The sequence below is a fragment of the Heterocephalus glaber genome, unplaced genomic scaffold (genome assembly GCF_053883595.1).
Source record: "Heterocephalus glaber isolate CG9 unplaced genomic scaffold, H.glaber_assembly_v1.0 deba00001606, whole genome shotgun sequence".
In the NCBI taxonomy this organism is placed as follows: domain Eukaryota; kingdom Metazoa; phylum Chordata; class Mammalia; order Rodentia; family Bathyergidae; genus Heterocephalus; species Heterocephalus glaber.
In genome coordinates this window covers 12,466,413-12,484,983 of record NW_028258377.1, presented here as the reverse complement: position 1 = coordinate 12,484,983, position 18,571 = coordinate 12,466,413, and the positions used below count along the sequence as shown (strand labels likewise).

Sequence of the window (18,571 nt, the reverse complement as noted above, 5' to 3'; positions counted from 1 at the left end):
AAATAGAGGAAGATTTCTTTTTTATCGTTGTTTTTTGAGATAGGGTTTCACTATATACATACTTTAGGTGTTAAATTCACTCTGTTGCCTAGCCTGGCCTCAGAATTAACAATAGTTCTCCTGCCTCAGCCTCTCAAGTGCTGGAATTACAGGCATGTGTTACCACGTTTAACTTAGAGGAAAGTTTCTAATTTCGTGGTTGGGCTCCAGAATCAACATTCTTTTTGTTTTTGGTACTGGGGATCAATCTCAGGACCTTGTGCTTGGGAGGTAGGCGTGGCACCACTGAGCTACATCCGCAGCCCTCCACATTCTTGATTCTCTACACTGACTATGAAGAAGGGAACATCCTTAAGTATATCTAGAAAACACAAGTTGAATGTAACACACTGAGTGAACAGCTTCCAAATATTTTGTATAGTTTAAAAACAGGGACGAGAACACTGGGCTACCTGCCTGAAAAGAGAGGCAAGTTACTTGGTTAGAGCAGAATTTAGAAACCTTGGTCTCATGGGGTATCTAGACTATAAGAGGTTAAGGGGCTGCAGCTGAGGGCTGGGGATTTAGCTCAGTGGTTCTGCCACCTGCCTCGAAAGCACAAGGACCCAAGTTCGATCCTTGGTACAAAAAAAAAGAAAAAGAGGCTGCAGCTGAAAAAATCAGTGAGCTAGCTAAAGATGAGACTGTAATGGAATTGACATATTGTAGAGAAGATGATAGACACTGGGTGACCATGAAGAAATAGACAAGATAGTACATGCTGAAAAATAGTGTGACAGAAGGATGAATTTTAGGACAATTTAGCAGGTTACATGCACTCTCTAGACAGAGACAATGAAAAGAGAATGAGAAGGGTAGTCTTTAAAAAATTGACAGAGCACAAGGAAAGCTATCAAAATGAAAGAGGGAAGAACTGGAATTTTGAACCTGGATCAAGAATAATATGAATAAACATTTTGTTTTATGTAGAGAACAAAGTGAATCTTACTGGATTTTGTTGGATTTTTCAGATGCAATATGTTTTAAGGATATGAAAGCACAGGATTTGAATATAAATTACAAATGAAGATCTGTGTATAATTAGAACTTATAGTGAATATTTTACAGAATGAATATTACAAGAGTAGGACAGGTACTGTAGAGAACAGGCAAGGAGAAATAACTTTGAATGCCTTCCAAAGGATGGCAAGAATGCTCTAGGGCCCTCAAGAGTAAAAGTGTTTTTGGAAACAGGAGGTTGAAGACTGAGTAAAGAATTAGACCTAAACACAGTGACTTTCCTAAACAGATGAAGTCTTTTTGTTTGTTTTTGCTGTGTTGATATCAGCGTCAGGGCCCTACAAGCTAGGCAGGCACTTCCAGTGAACCACACTCTAACTCCTGAAGTCTGTTAGGAGATGGCATCTGATTCTTTTCATGTCATTTACCTGTATTTTTTTTTTCCTGTCAAAGTGGTGACCTATAGTGTGCCATTTCGAAGCTGTCTGAATACCCTGGGGACTTTATAACCTGTCTGTTTTACATATTCTTAGATTTTTGTGTGTGTGTAGTATTGGTTGCTTTTTGTCTGAAACATAGATTTTATCTAATGGGAAAAAAAAGCAAAATAACTCCATCCAGAGATTTTTAAGTAATATGTGCCTTGTGTTTTCTTAGCTCTTCAGGAAGCTGCAGCAAGATTTGAGGAATTAAAGGCACAAAAAGAGCTAAGACAGCTGCAGGAAGATAGAAAAAATGACAAGAAGCCACCACCTTATAAACATATAAAGGTGAGAAAAAATTCTTGAGACACCATGTCTGGGAGAGAGACACACTGTAGAACTTTCACTTTTCCCCATTCTGCCCAGAATTGGAAGCAAAAACACAAGTGCTTTGAGGCGGAGATAGGTCTTTAAAAGAAAAAAAAAAAAAAAAAAGATACCAGAGTACCATTTTTAGCTATGCATTGAAACAGTCATTTTTCCTACCACCTTGAAAAATTCTTTCATGTAAATAGGTGAGATTCTCTTCACAGTAAACATCTTCATGGTGAATGGGACGAAAAGGGCATGATGAAAAATGATAAATGGCCCCAAGGAAATGTGATTAATATACATGGTAAGTCTGTTTGGTAATGGCTGATGCTGAATATATTTTAGGTGACTAGTATGATTAGGAATTCCAAGCTCAGAAAAATTAATACTGGGTGTACCTAACCCTCCTCAATCTACCTGATGAAATAATCGCTATGTCAACAGGGTTCAGAGGACCTTTTGTATTTTTAAGTCATTTGTGTAAATAATTAAAAGAAGTAAAATAACAAATTCAGAAATTTGAGCACTTATTAAAATCTTTTACAACTCCTTCCCCGTTTTTTTGTTGAGACAGACTCACTTTGTAGTGCAGGCTAGCCTTGAACTCTCTGTGTAGGCCAGGTTAGCCTTGAACTCATGGCTGGCAGTGATCTTCCTCACCCTCCTGAGTGCTAGGATAACAGGTATGCCCCACTTAACCCGGCCTACAAACCTCTTTTTTATCAGATAAGTTTTTGATCTTCCAGCATCATAAGACATGAAAGAATACTATTTATTGGGGCCAGGGATTTAGCTCAGTGGTTCCGCCGCCTGCCTTGCAAGCGCAAGGTCCCGAGTTCAATCCCCAGTACCAAAACAAAAGAATGCTATTTATTAACAAATTTAGGTTCCTGAATGAGAACCCTATTTCTTTTTTGTTCATAGACATGCATGGGGGGGCGGTGCTTTTTCTGTTCACATTCCTAATTCTTTTCAGTATCAGAAGTCTTGTGTATGTACTTATGTATCATAAATACATAATTTATTTGTGTATCAGTTTCAGTGCCATCTCTTTTTTTTTTTTTTTTTTTTTCTGGGTACTGGGGATCAAACTTGGGTCCTTGCACTGCGAGACAGGCGGTGGGACCACTGAGCTAAATCCCCGGCCCACATCGCCATCTCTTTAGAGTATATGTTCCAAACATTGCATGGGTTGTAACTTTAAAGAAGTATTTTTTGTTGTCCAAAATTCAAATTTAATTTGGGTATCCTGAGTTTTTGCTGAATCTAGTAACTTTATTAAGAAAAGGCAACAGTGATAGTATTAATAGTCTTTTACGCTTGTTTGAAAGTTGATGTACTTTGAGTAATGCAGAAAGAAAACTGCATTGTAACTTTTTAGTTCACTATTTCATCATTCTTATATATGCCACCATTATATTTTGTTACCATTTCAGGCTTTAAAAAAAATGTATACATAGTTGGGAATCATTGGTGAATAATAGAGTGGTGATAAAATAGTAAAATGTTAAGACATACAGGAAAAATAAGAACACTATAAAATACCAGATGGTGTCATAGATTCATTAAAAGGTCTCATTGAGGGCTGGGGAGCCTTGTGTGCCTCACAAGCACAAGGTCCTGAGTTCAATCTCCAGTACTGCTAAAAAATCAAAAAACGTCTCATTGACCTACACGGTAATTATAATATAAAATGACTTGTGTTCTTTCTAAATGAAGAAGTCTTAACTGTCTCTCCCTCTTTCTTCCTCCCTCCCTCCCTTCCTTCTTTTCTTTTCTCTCTCTCTCTCTTTCTCTTTTTCTTTCTCTGCTCAGTAAAGTGAGTAAATTTTCTTTTTGGACTTTACGAAGGAATAAATGTCATAAAATATCAATCCTTACAAAGAATTAAAATTGCTTAAAGAAATTCAGAACTATATATTGGGTCTAAATAGACCCTCGCAATATACTGAGAGTTAAGTGTAGTTACATGTGAAGACAACACCAAAACGTAGCTAGGCCTCAAGAAATGAAGTGGGGAGTGATAGTTCCTACCTATAATCCCAGTACTTGGGAGGCTGCTGCAGGAAGATTGCCAGGAGTTGAAGACCAGTCTGGGCTACAAAACAAAAAAGACAGAAAGAAAAGTGATCCTATTTATGCAGTCCTAGCCGTCAGATAATAGCAAGGTGGGTATTTCAGAGTAGTACATCAACCACATTGAGCCTGGGTAATGAGGAAGCAACTATCTGCAAAATGATCTCATCTCAGGATTTATATGTCTACTCCTATCTATTATATCTCTATTTCCCACTACCCCAATACTGAGGTTGTGCCTAGGTAGACAAGCACTCTGAGTGAGCTATATCCCCAACCCCTTTGTATTTTATTTTGAGACAAAGTATCCCTAAATTTCCAGGGCTGGCCTTGAACTTGAGATATTCTTGATTCTTCACCTTTCTGAGTAGCTGGGAATACAGGTGTATGCTATACTTTCAGCTTCTTCTTATCGCTACAACATATTCCCAGGAAAAGATATAAAGCAGGCGTTAACAAACTCCTTCATGGGCCATATACAATCAACTGCCTGTTTATTATGTTAGGCCTATAAGGTAATGATGGTTTTTTACTGTCCTAAAATTTTTTTTGTTGTTATTTTTGTTTTTTGGTACTGGGGATTGAACTCAGGACCTTGCGCTTTCACGGCAGGCGCCGGAACCACTGAGCTATATCTCCAGCCCTGGCCTAAAATTTTCGAAAAATTGTAATGTGGGTGGGGCAGTACCAAGCTTTAACCTTAGGTACATCTCCAGCCATTTTATTTTGAGTTAGGCTTTTGCAAAGTTGCCTAGTTTGGCCCTGAATTTGTGATCCTCCTGCCTTAGCATCCTGAGTTATGGTTCTGACATATTTCAGTCACTTAACAGTTTACTTACTTTAAGTGTCACTGAGAAAGTGCATTTTTTTACATTCTGACTATCCCAAGTGTCACTCAGGCAGGTGCCGTTTCAATCAGTTGATTCGTATGTTGAATACATTTAATAAAATTGTCATTTTTATATTTCCTGTTATCTTATAAAAATTAACAAAAAATAACCAAGTTTTGGTCTTCCTGTATTTAAATAATTGGACTGGTAAGTGATTAATGGTCAGAGGGAAAAGAATTATTTCATGACACATGAGGATTATATTCAACTTCTAGTGTCTGTAAATAATGTTGTATTGGAACACAGCCACCTTGGTTCATTTACACTTTTTCTCTGGCTACTTTCATACCACAGTGGCAGAATTGTGTTATATATATGACCCACATTAGACATGGCCTGTCTACAAAGCCTGAAATTAAACTGCCTGGTCCTTTACAGAAAAAGATTGCCAACTCCTGATCTTGAGTATGTTTACCCAAAATTGTGTATCTATATGTTTGCATATGTTTGTTCTGAATCATATGAGTTTTTTATTTTTTGTATTATATGTTAGGCAAGGAACTTATTTGAGATTGGGAACAGATTCAATCAGATGTTAGTAGTGCCAGGGATTTAGCTCAGTGGTTCTGGTCCCTGCCGTGCAAGCGCAAGGTCCCAAATTCGATCCCCAGTACCAAAAACAAACAAGCAAAAACAATCAGATGTTAGGAAAGAATGATTTAAACACATGAGGTGTGATTGAAATATATGGTGAATGTTTAACGTTTTAAAATTTGCTGGGCATAGTGGTTTACACTTATAATCTCAGCACTGCAGAGGCTAAGGCAGGAGAATAACTTCAAGTCTGAGGCCAGCCTAGGCTACATGGCAAGAACTTGTCTCAAAAGTAAATAAAATGGATGGGTTGGGGATTTTTAGCTCAGCGGTGCCACACCTGCCTCGAAAGCACAAGGTTCTAAGTTCGATTCCTGGTACCAGGGAGAAAATACCCAAAAAAGGAAATGAAATGAATAAATTTTTAAAGTACAGTAAAAGAAAAAAAAGTGCCTTTAACACATTTGCAGCAGGCTGTAATTTATGTTTCACTGCTGGGTGGCTCTGATTTGAATTCAGTTTTTCCCACCAGCTTCAACCACTGGTAGTACATGCAGGACTGTCCCATCCGGCAGCTTGTACCACTTTTCAGGGGGTCTTTGATTACGGTAATGTACAGCAGGCTGCGAAACCACTGAGCTAAATCCCCAGCCCAGATTACGGTAATGTAAAGGAAGTCATTGACTTAGACCAGATATCATTATATTACAGTTCCTTAAGGAAAACATTAAAATGGTATTTAAAAAATTATAATAAGGCCAATTTGTGATACAGCAATTCCAAATGCATATTATATACACCAGCAATGGGTTAGTTGTAACATTTCCATGTTATTTGGGGGTGTGTGTGTCTTGCTTTCTAGTTCAGGGTGACTCTGAACTCACTATACAGCCCTGGCCAGCCTTGAACTCAGGCCAATCCTTCAGTCTCTCCCTTCTGGAGTGCTGGGATTACAGGTTTGTGCCACCACGCCCAGCTCCATCTTACAGTTTAGAGAATTATTGATAAACTTCATGAATATAAATAAATTTCTTTTAATGAAATAAGTTTTTAAATTATTATAATAGTTTTAAAAATTGGTATGAGTTGTATTGATGTTCTATTTGGGCAGTAATTATTCAAATTCAAGTGACTAGATTTGGTCTATTTATAGACTTTTTATTCATTTTACTATTAAAAAGACTGATAAAAGTGATAAGATCCTTTGTACCTGCCCAATGGAACAGTCATGCATATATCACTAGTAATTCAAGCCAGTGGGTTAATCTCCTTCTAGTGCCCCCTCTTGTTTTGAATACATTTGTCCCATCATTCTTTTGCCTTTGTGAAGCAATCCTGGAAGTCCTTTTCAGTGAGTGTATTTAGGAGGTGTGATAAAAAAAAATCCAGTGAATGCTCCTGATGGATGTCATCTGGTGGAAGGGCAAGCACATAAAAGCATTCACTTTATTCACCAAATCTGATACCATGCAACTTCTGAGTCTTCCCCCAAATCAAAATGACCATGAAAGATAACTTATAACTAAAGACTCAGGAATGAGGACTTGTAAAATTGTTTCACAATATGGCAAGAATGATGGGATAAGTACATTCAAAACAGTGTTTTGTTCAAAGGAGTGGTTTGTTGTTTTTTTGTTGTTGTTACCAGGGATCGAACTCGGGACCTTGCACTTGCAAGGCAGCTGCCGGAACCACTGAGCTAAATCCCTGGCCCACAAAGTAGTCTTTTGAGGGAAATTAATGGCAACATGCCTTTTAGTATAATGAATTTTTAAATTTATTCTTTAAAATCTTAAGTTTGAATATTCGTATCTCTCAGTCATACATACATGTACAGAGAGTAAAAGAGGAACCTTCTTGAGTATGGGGCGGTCAAGTAAAGAAATCTTGAGTCAGAATAGATGTTCCAATTCCCTATTTAAGACCTATAGTCTTGGGTAACTGAACTCGGCTGTTGTCTTCTGTCTCCTCAGAACTTGCCTGACTCACTAGGTTTGTGGCTTCCACTTGATGTGGTGAGTTATTTCTCCACTAATAAGTTATCTACAGTTTTAAGCAATATTTTGAAGACTCTAGGAACAGATCTGGCAGTGAGAGTAATGTCCTTTTTAGTTGTTACAGAGTAAGATTACCCAGCTGGCAGGCTTAGCCCCACAAGTTAGTATATTTCTAACATTATTATGTGATTTTTAGCAATATTTTTCATGCCTCAATTGGACAGTTGTGGAGTCCAGAGTCCATAGGCAACCAAAGAATGATGTAAGAGGCGGGCATGGTGCTAACTGCCTCATGAGCCTGTCACAGTCAAATCAAAACCTGCATGTGTCAGACATTATATGCTCTTGCACAAATTGTCAAGTAAAACTTAATAGTTACCATCACCTACCTACATGTGTCTGTGAAGACAGGTGTTTATTATTATTAAGCAGACATGTAAGTTTTTTCACGTAATTATTAAACTTGGGTTTGTTGAGCCAGGAGTGATAGTACGTGTTTGTAATCCCATCATTTGGTAAATAGACAGAAGTTTGAGGCCAGTCTGGACCATGTAGTGATAATTTCTCTCAAAAAAAAAACAGAACTTGAGCTTGTATTATTTTGTTTAAATGTGACAGTATAAAAAATAGCTAGGTATAGTGGCATACATCTGTAATCCTAGAACTCAGGAGGCTAAGGCGGAAGGATTGCTAGTTCAAGGCCAACCTGGGCTACCTACTCAATTTCAAGCCAGCCTGAAATACCTTTTCTCAAAACAATGAAGGGGGAGAAAGGAAGGTGATAGGTTGGTTGGTTTTGTAAATTATATGCACTAATTACAGCAATCCCCTTGCCTCATCCTCCTGAGTGCTGGGGTTACCTTCATGCTCCACCATGCCTGGCTACTTATTTATTTGTACTAGGAACTAAACCCAGGGAGTCACATATACTAGGCAAATGCTGTCCCACTGAACTACATCCCTAATCAAGTAATGGTCCTTTTAGATTGACTAGAATTTGTAATTTAGAATGTGTGGTTTGACAATTATAAGGGGGCATAACAAAGAAATTATGATGTCTATCATGTTTAAGAGGTTGCTGGGTTTTGTGATAATGTGTACCTTATTAGAATATTCTTCAAAGTACATTTATCAAAAGCATACAATTTCTTTTTTTTTTTTTTTTTGTTACTGGGAATTGAACTCGGGACCTTGCGCTTGCAAGGCAGGCACCAGAACCACTGAGCTAAATCCCCAGGCCCAAAAGTGTACAATTTCTAGTCAGATTTTATTTTTGTGCTGTCTTTGAAGCCTCAGTTTCTTCTCACTGAATTATTACCAACTAGCAGACAGTGCACAAATCTGGGCCCGTTTTTCTTTTGTATAGTTGGTAATATCTAACTAAAAATTCACATGAATTAAAAAAAAAACATGGATAGTGTTGATATCTTTGACAATGTTTTATCTCCCTAGGTTTTCCCTGTATTGTTTTCAACATTAATCCTGCCACTACATAAATGACATAGCTATAGTTCTTCTGTAGGATTTAAAACTATTATAATATTAAAATCCAACTTCACATAGAGGATCCCAAATTACCCAAAGATGTTTTCATGCCACTATGAAATTCCCGTTTAAGAATAGTAGATATTGGGCTGGGGATTTAGCTCAGTGGTTCCACTGCCTGCCTCAAAAGCTCAAGGTCCCAAGTTCGATCCCAGTCCAAAAAAAAAAAAAACCCTGCTGGGCCGGGAATTTAGCTCAGTGGTGTCGCCGACTGCCTCGCAAGCACAAGGACCTGAGTTTGAGCCCTGGTACCAAAGGAAAAAAAAAAAAAGAATAGTAGATATTCACATGGGTGTGGTGTTGCATGCCTGTAATTCCAGCATTCTGGGAGGCTGAGGCAGGAGGATCATAGTTGTGAGCCCAACCTGGGTAGCTTGGCAACTTAGAGAGACCGTATCTCAAATAACAAAATAGGCTGAAGATGTAGCTCAGTGGGACCCAAGTTGGTTTTTTTTTTAAGTGGATATTCTTATGTTTTAGCCAAAGTGTCGCCACCATGTGGCAATAACAAAAACCTGTTTTTCTATTCATTTGGTGTACTAGCTTTGAAATTGATTTTTTTTATATATATATATAATGTTGTAAAAAATTTTTTGTGTGAAATTCAGTTTTCCAGGGAGGGGGCTTACATGTCTCTAGTGCTGAGCTACATTGTATCCCCGTCCCTTTTTATTTGTTAGGCAGGGTTTCACTGAATTGCCTGAGCTGGTCTCCAGCTTTCGATTCTCCTGCCTCAGCTTCCCAAGTAGCTGGGATTGTAGGTGTGTCTTTGTGTTCAGTTGAGACTCATATTTTGTGTTTTATGTGAGGCTTTATTTTTAATTATCCTGCCCAAATCTTGATTGTTTAAAATCATGTAAAAATGGGGCATAATGCATCATAGAAAAGAAATTTGCCTATTACAGGTCTTGACTTGTCTTACATTGAATTACATGTACAATACTGTGTGCTGTTCTCCAGGTGAACCGTCCTATTGGCAGGGTACAGATCTTCACTGCAGACTTATCAGAAATTCCCCGTTGCAACTGTAAAGCTACTGATGAAAACCCTTGTGGGATAGATTCTGAGTGCATCAACCGCATGCTGCTATATGAGTGCCACCCCACAGTATGTCCTGCTGGAGGCCGCTGTCAAAACCAGTGTTTCAGCAAGCGCCAGTATCCAGAGGTTGAAATTTTCCGCACATTGCAGAGGGGCTGGGGTCTACGGACAAAAACAGATATTAAAAAGGTGATGAAAACTCTTTCTCATTATCAAATTATTTTATTTTCATTTCTTAATATGATTAGTTTTGATGAATGTGAGAAAATTCGTCATAGAGGAAGATAACATAGTTTAAAAAGGGCTTCACTTTACTATTATTTCATACTCTAACTTCCAGGGTTTAGATGATAGAGGATAGTTGCTTTTCTTTTCTAAAGTCCTTACATGGATTGTGTTCACTATGTATGAGATTAGAAAAACAGGAAAACTTATACTCTCACATTATTAGTTCTTGTGAAAATCCTAAAAGAGTAAAGAGGGGATTAATAAGCACATAATATAGAGATGTTAATCACCTTTTGATATTTTTTAGTCTATAAAAACAGTTGGGTTAAGGGAAAGAAGGAGAGGTCTTTTCCAGTGAAAATGCCATGAAATCTTCAACTAGGAACTTGGCAGAGACCTGGGTCTGGTGGTGCATGCTTGTAATCCCAGTAATGGGGAGGCTGAGGCAGGAGGATTGCTGCCAGTTCGAGGCCAGCCTGGGCTACATAGTGAGCTCAAGGATAACCTGAACTACAGACCCACGACCTGCCCCCCCCCCCCCCCAAAAAAAGGAACTTGGCAAGATCTGTGTTTTGGGTTTTTTGGTTTTTCTGTTGTGGGGGTACCAGGGATCAAACTCAAGGACCTTGCCCTTGCAAGGCAGGCGTGGTGCCACTGAGCTAAATCCCCAGCCCTGATCTGTTCAGTTTTTGACAGATAATGTTGTACAGTCTTGGTGTAATATGAATCTTACTTGACGTTTTAATAAAATAAGCCTTATTCTGGTTACACTTTCTGTAGAATTTAATTGATGTTCCTTTATTAGAAAGACAGTGAATATGGGTAGCCCTATTTACTCATGTGCTATTACACACCTAGTATTTGGACATTGTGTTGGAGTTACAGTAATTAATAAAGGAGACATAGGCCCTGCTTTCATGAAATTTACATTCTAGAGGGGGTGAGACATAGGAAAAGAACATCACCAAATGTGTTAGTCCAGTGCTCTTAGGTCATGTGGCAAAGGACATAAAAGTAGTTTGGCTTTGAGAATATTTTCAGACTTTCAAGATGAATTCTTACTAGTTCAGGCAAGGTTGGTATTAAAGTCTTTCAGCTAAGGACGAGGATGAACATAGTACAGTGAGGACAGTGGTGTGAAATGTAGAGGGCCAGTAGGTAGGGTCAGCTCCAATGAAGATGAACATAGTTTAAGGAAATTGACTTTCTCACACTCAGGCAGGTACAGTGATTGTTCATGTCTCCTTTATGACGAAGCTTTAGTTTACTTATAGCCTTCTGTTCTGGTGGATCTATAGTGTCCAGCTTACTCCTTTTTCTGTTAGGAGCCAGGATAAGGAATAATTTTCATTATCAAGTAGTTGAGACATCATAAAGTAACTAATTACATGTGCATAAATTGATTTAGGGAATCTCATATTTTCATTAGTTTCTAAATCCGTGTGAATACCTAGGTGCTTTTCCCATTAAGTCAGGAGTTTTTTCTTGTTTTAGGGTGAATTTGTGAATGAATATGTGGGTGAGCTAATAGATGAAGAAGAATGCAGAGCTCGAATCCGTTATGCCCAAGAACATGATATCACTAATTTCTATATGCTCACCCTAGATAAAGTAAGTATTGGATCACGTTGTTACTACATTGTGAAATTTGTTTATCACAGCTAATGTTTCTAAGTATAATGTGTAAATTTTGTCCATGGCTTGAGCCAGGTTTTTTCCATATTTATGAGACTTACTTGACCTGGTTTCTAGAAAAGGCAAGCTTGCTTATTTCTGGCCAAAGGCAATAAATCTGCTTTTACCATTTTTTCCCCCTTCAGTACTGGGGATTGATTCCAGGGTCTTTGCATTGAGTGTGTCTGTATCCCCAGCAATCTGGGAGGCTGAGACAGGTGGATCATAAGTTTGAGGCCAGCCTGTCCAGGCTGGCCCTGTCTCAAAAAATTGTAGGAATACTACTCTGCTATAAAGAAGGATAAGCTTAAGACATTTCTATGTAAATGGATGCACCTTGAGACCATACTCTTAAGTGAAATAGACACACTTGTTTATCTTTTTTTTTTTTCTCCCAGTACCTGGGATCAAACTCAGGACCTTGCACTTGCAAGGCAGACACTCACCACTGAGCTAAATCCCCGGCCCTGGACACGTTGTTTCTCTGGTGTGAGAAACTGAAAGTATATATAATAGATACTAGAAAATGCTCAAATGAGAAAAGGACCAAGGCAGAGGGGAAGGAGAAAGAAAAGAAGGGTCAATGAAAGCAAATAGAACGAATAAATTGAACCAAAGCATTTGTAAATAAGAGTGAGAAGAGAGGTCAAAAGGTGGGGAGGGGAATGGGAAAAAAAGAGAAGCAAGATATATCATGTGCAGGTACAAATTCCCTAGGATGAATGTTACCATTGTGTATATCTAAAATATACCAATAAATGTTTTGCTTCAAAAAAGTTTTTAAAAAATTATAAAAGGGCTGAAGTGAAGCTTAATGCAAAGACCCTGCGTTCAGTACTGAGTACCCCTCAAGCACTGAAAAGGAGCTGAAGTCATTCTGACAATTATAAGAATTTTCTGATGAGTTTAATTTTATTGGAACCTAGAATTTTATTTTAAAATTATTTCAGATTTCTGTATCCTAGTGTGTTAATTTTCTTTGTACATTTATTTTAGGTTACACTATTATTTTTCTATCCTTAATAACCCTTTTCCTAGTATTCATTTTTTAAATGTTTTTCATGAGTAGTATTTTTATGGTGGATAAAATCTTTACTTCCAGACATTCTCACTGTAGTTTAAAATAAGGAATTGGTATCAGTATTTAAATCTCATTAGATATTTTTGTTTAGTTGATTAATTTTATTTTAAAGTAGAATCTTGCTAAGTTTTCTAGAAGATACTTGAACTTTCAGTCTTGCTGCCTCAGCTTCCCAGAGGAGCTTCAGAGGTGTGCCATCATACCCAGATAAGTAATTTTTAATGTACACCTGTTTTGAGAACTTCCTAATTAGAGAATGGGTCCAATTGCTGCTTCTGGGGCAGTGGTACTTAAATTTATGTGTATATCATCAGAATTCCCTGCTGGACTTGTTATAATTCAGATTGTTGAACCCCACTACAGTTTCTGCTTTAGAATATCTGGAGCACAACACAATTTGTTTTTTGGGGTTGTTTTTGTTTTGTTTTGTTTTTGTTTTTTGGGTATCAGGGATCGAACTCGGGACCCTGCACTTGCAAGGCAGGTGGGGGCACCACTGAGCTAAATCCCCACCCCAAGAATTTGTATTTCTAATAAGATGGAGTTGTTACTGTTGATCCATGAGCTGCACTTTCCGAACCGCTGCTCTGAAAGATTCAGATTTCAGAATTTTATTGGAGAGGATAGTCTAATTGTAGTCAGTAGCAGAGGTTTCAAGAAGTCTGATGAGCAGCTTCTTTTGAAATTCTAGGACAGAATCATTGATGCTGGTCCCAAAGGAAACTATGCTCGGTTTATGAATCATTGCTGCCAGCCCAACTGTGAAACACAGAAGTGGTCTGTGAATGGAGATACCCGTGTTGGTCTTTTTGCCCTGAGTGACATTAAAGCAGGTAAGAGTCAAGTAAAGATTCTGGGGTCTGAATTTTAGATTTTATCCTCTAAAATTCTCACATGTGCTGCACTCTAAAATGAAGTTTCTAAATTCCTGAGAATACCTAAAGGCTTGCCAGGTGGTACTTGGTCCCAGATGATAAAATTGACATAAAATTTATACTTTTCCCCCCAATACTGAGGATTAATGTGGGGCCTTTTCGTTGAGCCACATAACCAACCCCTTTTCCTTATTTATTTTAATTTTGCGAGAAGATCTCACTACATTGTCCAGACAGGACTCAAATTTGTGAGCCTCCTGCCTCAGCTTCCCATAGTGCTGGGATTACAAACATGCACTTCTAGCTGGGTAAAAATTTACACTTTAACCTTTTTTTTTTTTTTGGTACCAGGGATCGAACTTAGGTTCTTGTGCTTGCACAGCAGGTGGCAAAACCACTGAGCTAAATCCCCGGCCCCTAACCTTTTTTTTTTCCCTTACCATTTTTTAAGGTGTATAATTTTAATACATTAAGTACATTCACATTGTTTTACATCTGTCATTATAACCCACTTCCAGAACCCTTTTTATCTTTTACAACTGAAACTCTTCCTAGTCTCGCAGACCCTGCTAACAACCATTCTCTCTGAATTTAACTACTCTAGAACTTCATATAAACAAAATCATACAATACAGTGAGTGGTACCTTGGTTCGTGAAATTAATTTGTTCTGTGATTTTGGAAAAGATGGCCACATTTGTGTTTGTGTGAGAAAGATGGCTGCAGTTGTGTTTGTCACCAGGTGAAGAGTTTGCAAACAAAAACAAAATTTTGTCAGTTGCTTCTGTTTGTGAACGAAATTGTTCTCAAATAAACTCATTTGTGAACCGGATACAATTGTATATGTCTTGTGTACTGTCTTGTTTCACCTAGCATAGTATCTTCAAGGTTGACCCTGGATAATTTTAAGGGAATAAATTCCTAGGCCTTTAAAACTCCCAGATTGCCTTTGAAATGTCCAGCTCTCCAGATCTCCCTTATTACCCTCTTTTCCATAGTTGTCTTTTTTCTCTTTTCTCCATCTATATAAACCAAAAGTTCACCTCTCAATCAAATATTTTTTTAATTGGGGTGTTTTATTTCTGAGACAAGTTCTCACTATGAACTCAGTAGGCTAGGCTGGAATTCATGGTGATCCTCCTGCTTCAGCCTCCTACGTGTTGGGACAACAGACTTGTCCAATGACACCTGGCTACTCATTCAAATCTTAATGGGTTAGAGATGCTAGACCTCTATGTGTGTGTTTGTATTTTCCTGGGACCAAACCTAAGGTTGTAATGTACACTAGACAACTGCTGTATCACTGAACTACATCCTTAGTCCCCAAGGTTTTTTTTTTTTTGGTACCAGGGATCAAACTTGGGTCCTTGCGCTTGTGGGGCAGGCAGCAGAACCACTGAGCTAAATCCCTGGCCCCCCAAGGTTTTGTTTTGTCTTTTTTTTTTTTTTTTTGAGACAGGGTCTCATTCTGTAATTCAGGCTGGCCTCGAACTCACTATGTAGCCCAGGCTGGCCTCAAACTCATGTCAATCTTCCTGCCTCAGCCTCCCAAGTGCTGGGATCACAGATGTGCACCACCAAGCCCAACCCCAAGGTTATTTTCCAAAAAGAAAACTCATCTCTGAGGTGCCAAAGAACTGAGTTGTTTGAAGACAGCAGTGATCTGTCACCATCTTCCTAGCACTTTGCATTTCTTTTTTCTTTTTTCTTTTTTTTTTGGGTGCCGGGGATGGAACTTGGGACCTTGCACTTACAAGGCAGGCACTGGAACCACTGAGCTTAAATCCTCAGCCCTCTTTTTTCTTTTTGAGACTGAGTCTCGCTACAATGCATGTAGTCCAAGCTGGCCAGGAACTTGCAGTTCTGCCTCAGACTCCCCCCAGTGCACGGATTGATTATATCATGCTCCATCACAGCTGGCTAGCAGTCTGTATTTATAAGAGTAATACAGAAGGAAGGTGGTTGTAAGAAGGATAAGTATTAAGAAGTTTATTTGAATTGAAAGTAAAACTGATGTAGCTCAGTGGTTTTATGGTGAAAAGTACAAGAAAGCACATTTCAAAATAATTTTCTCAGTGACATGAGCAAAACAATTGAAGATCGCTCTCTTACACTTTTCTTTTTGGTACCGGGGAACGAGTTCAGGTCCTTGTGCTTTCGAGGCAAGCAGCAGAACCACTGAGCTAAATCCCTGGCCCACTCTCTTATACTTAAACTAATATGGGGCTGGCCCAGGCAGTTTGTCATTAACAGTAATGTAATCCAATTACTGGTAAAGTAGAGATACTCTAGCATTTTGGAAGAAGACTTAATTCCCCCTGACCTAGTCTTGTTGATCTCAAATAGTGTTACTCATGACAAAAAAAATTAAAAAGCAGTTTGGTCAGTTCTTGTTCTCTATGTGTGTTTTTGTTATTTATTTTAATCTGTGAGACTTTTTCCCGCTTCCCCATGCCATATGTCTTTTCTCGATCATTTAAATAAGTTGTTTAGTAGTCTTTTAGGCTTTGCAGAATTTTAAAGGTTTTCAAATTGTCAGATTATAAGAAATTTAACCACTAGTTTGTTTTTTTCTGTCTAGCAGTTTGCTTTACATGAAGTACTAAATGATTCAGTTAACAGCACTTAAGCATGGCTATGTGGTGTACTTTGCTCACATAATTGACACTTTTTTTTGGTACTGGGGATCGAACTTGGGACCTTGCGCCTGTGAGGTAGGCAGCGGCACCACTGAACTAAGTTCCCAGCCCTATTGACACTTTTTAAAAAGTGTTTGTTGGTTGGTTTTTGAGACAGAATCTCATTATATATTTCAGGCTAGCCTTAATTCACTATGTTCCTCAGGCTGGCTAAACTTTCTGCCTCAGCCTCCCAAGTGCTGGTATTAGAGGCATGAGCAGCCAGGCCCACCTGTTACTCATTTTTTAAATGTTGACTTGTGTTAAATTTTTGAATTACATGATGTATTAGTCAGTTTTTGGCCACTGTAACAAATACCTAATATAATCAACTAATAAAAATGTTTATTCTGTCTTTTTCTTTGTTGTTTTGTTTTAGTTTGGTGTTTTGAGATAGGATCTCTCTTTAGTCCGGCTGGCCTAAAAATTACCATATAGTGGCTTTGAACTTAGAATCTTCTTGTCTTAGCCTTCCAAGTGCTAGGATTACTAGAGTACATCACCACATCCAGCTTAAAAAGATTTATTTTGCTGCACAGTTTTGGAGATTCTACTCCATGATTAGGTCACCCACTGCTTTTAGATCTCTGGGAATCAAGGTATATAGCAGTGGTGGAACAAAACTGTTTACTTTATGGTCAGAAAATAAGGGGTCAGGGATCCACAGTCCCCTTCAAAGGTATGTCCCCAGTGACTTAAAGACCTCCCACTCAGCTTCACCTTTTAAAGGTTCTATCAGGCCGGGGATTTACCTCAGTGGTTCTGCCACCTGCCTCCACAAGGGCGCGGTCCCAAGTTCTATCCCCAGTACCAAAACAAAAAAAGACTCATAAAGGTTCTATCATCTTCTGATAGCATCTCCCTGGAACCAAGCCTCCAACAGATGGACTTTTTGGAAGACATTTAAAATCTAAAGTTGATCATGTGTCACATGCTTATAATCCTAGCACTCTGAGAGGCTGAGGCAGGATGATCACATATTCAAGCCCAGACTTAGCAAGATTCTGTCTCAGAACACAAAATAAAGGGGTGGTCATGTAGCTCCACAAGGTAGCCTCCTCTACCATGTCTAGCCACATGTTTTTTTCTCATGTTCTCACTGCATAGGTTGCTTGATTATATAATTCATGGCCTTTGTCTTGCAATCTGCATGGGTTAAATGGGGGAAAGGAGAATTTCCTAAATGCCAGGTTTAATGTATGTCAGAGTTGATGGTTGGGCAACAAAGGCAACCTATTTGTTTTTTTGTTTTGTTTTGTTTTTTGGGACAAGGTCTCACTATGTAATTGAAGCTGGCCTATGACTCACTATGGAGCCCAGACTGGCCTTGAACTCTGGGCAATCCTCCTGCCACAGCCACCCAAGTGCTAGGATTACAGGCCTGTGCTACCACACCCAACCTTGGCAACCTATTTGTATACATATGTAAAATTCCAGTATCTGTTAGGGCTCCCCCACTTCCTTTTTTTTTTTTTTTTTGGTACCAAGGTTTGACCACATTGCACTTGTGAGGCAGGTGCGGTGCCACTGAGCTAAATCCCCGGCCCTTTCCACTTTTAATTATGTTCATACTTTTTCTGCTTTTACAGTTATGATGCAATGAACCTTTGACAGAAAAGGTAGACTTTGTACCTTAAATCTCTTTCCCTCGTTTTAAAGTTTGCTAGTTATTGCTGTGTGCATTATGTCGTATTCTCTCACTAAGTTTTTAAGATTATTTCTCCATATATAAAATGGCCTTCGCAGTGTTCAGCTCACTCAACCAGGTTGTGGCATAAGTATGATGTATGTTCATTCTGTGTCCTAACACTCTTTAGTATTATTCAGTACTTTCCCCCTGAGTGTTGCTGGGTAAGGCATATTCACCTGGGAACAATTATCAGGTCTTCTTTATAGTTGTATTCCCAGTACCTGGCACACCAATACAGAATAAGTTTAATTTTTGTGTGTGTGTTTGTTTTGGTATTAATATATTCTGAAGATTGCAAAATAAATGAAAAATCTCTATAATATGGCTATTTTGAATATTACTGTTAAGCAGTTGAAGCTCAGTATTAAGTACCTGATTAATAGTTACACAGTTAAACTTTACTAATGTACTGGTATTGGAGTTAATATTTTTTATTTCTCTTTCTAAAATTATTCTTTTGGAAGTTAATA

General features: G+C 38.4%; 1 protein-coding gene across 19 annotated transcripts in view; it reads left to right on the top strand.

The window, feature by feature from the left end:
* The window catches only part of Nsd1 (nuclear receptor binding SET domain protein 1), a 138,027-nt gene that overhangs the window by 114,282 nt on the left and 5,174 nt on the right, over positions 1-18,571 (top strand). For 10 of the 19 annotated variants that reach the window (XM_021238727.2, XM_004836290.4, XM_021238737.2 and 7 more), the window contains 4 exons: positions 1,657-1,769; positions 9,796-10,065; positions 11,599-11,715; positions 13,551-13,692. In XM_021238727.2, coding sequence (XP_021094386.2) covers positions 1,657-1,769; positions 9,796-10,065; positions 11,599-11,715; positions 13,551-13,692 — 642 coding nt within the window. Of the gene's footprint in view, positions 1-1,656; positions 1,770-7,266; positions 7,309-9,795; positions 10,066-11,598; positions 11,716-13,550; positions 13,693-18,571 lie in introns of all 19 variants that reach the window. The other 9 variants (XM_087194781.1, XM_087194777.1, XM_087194775.1 and 6 more) reach the window with 1 other exon arrangement.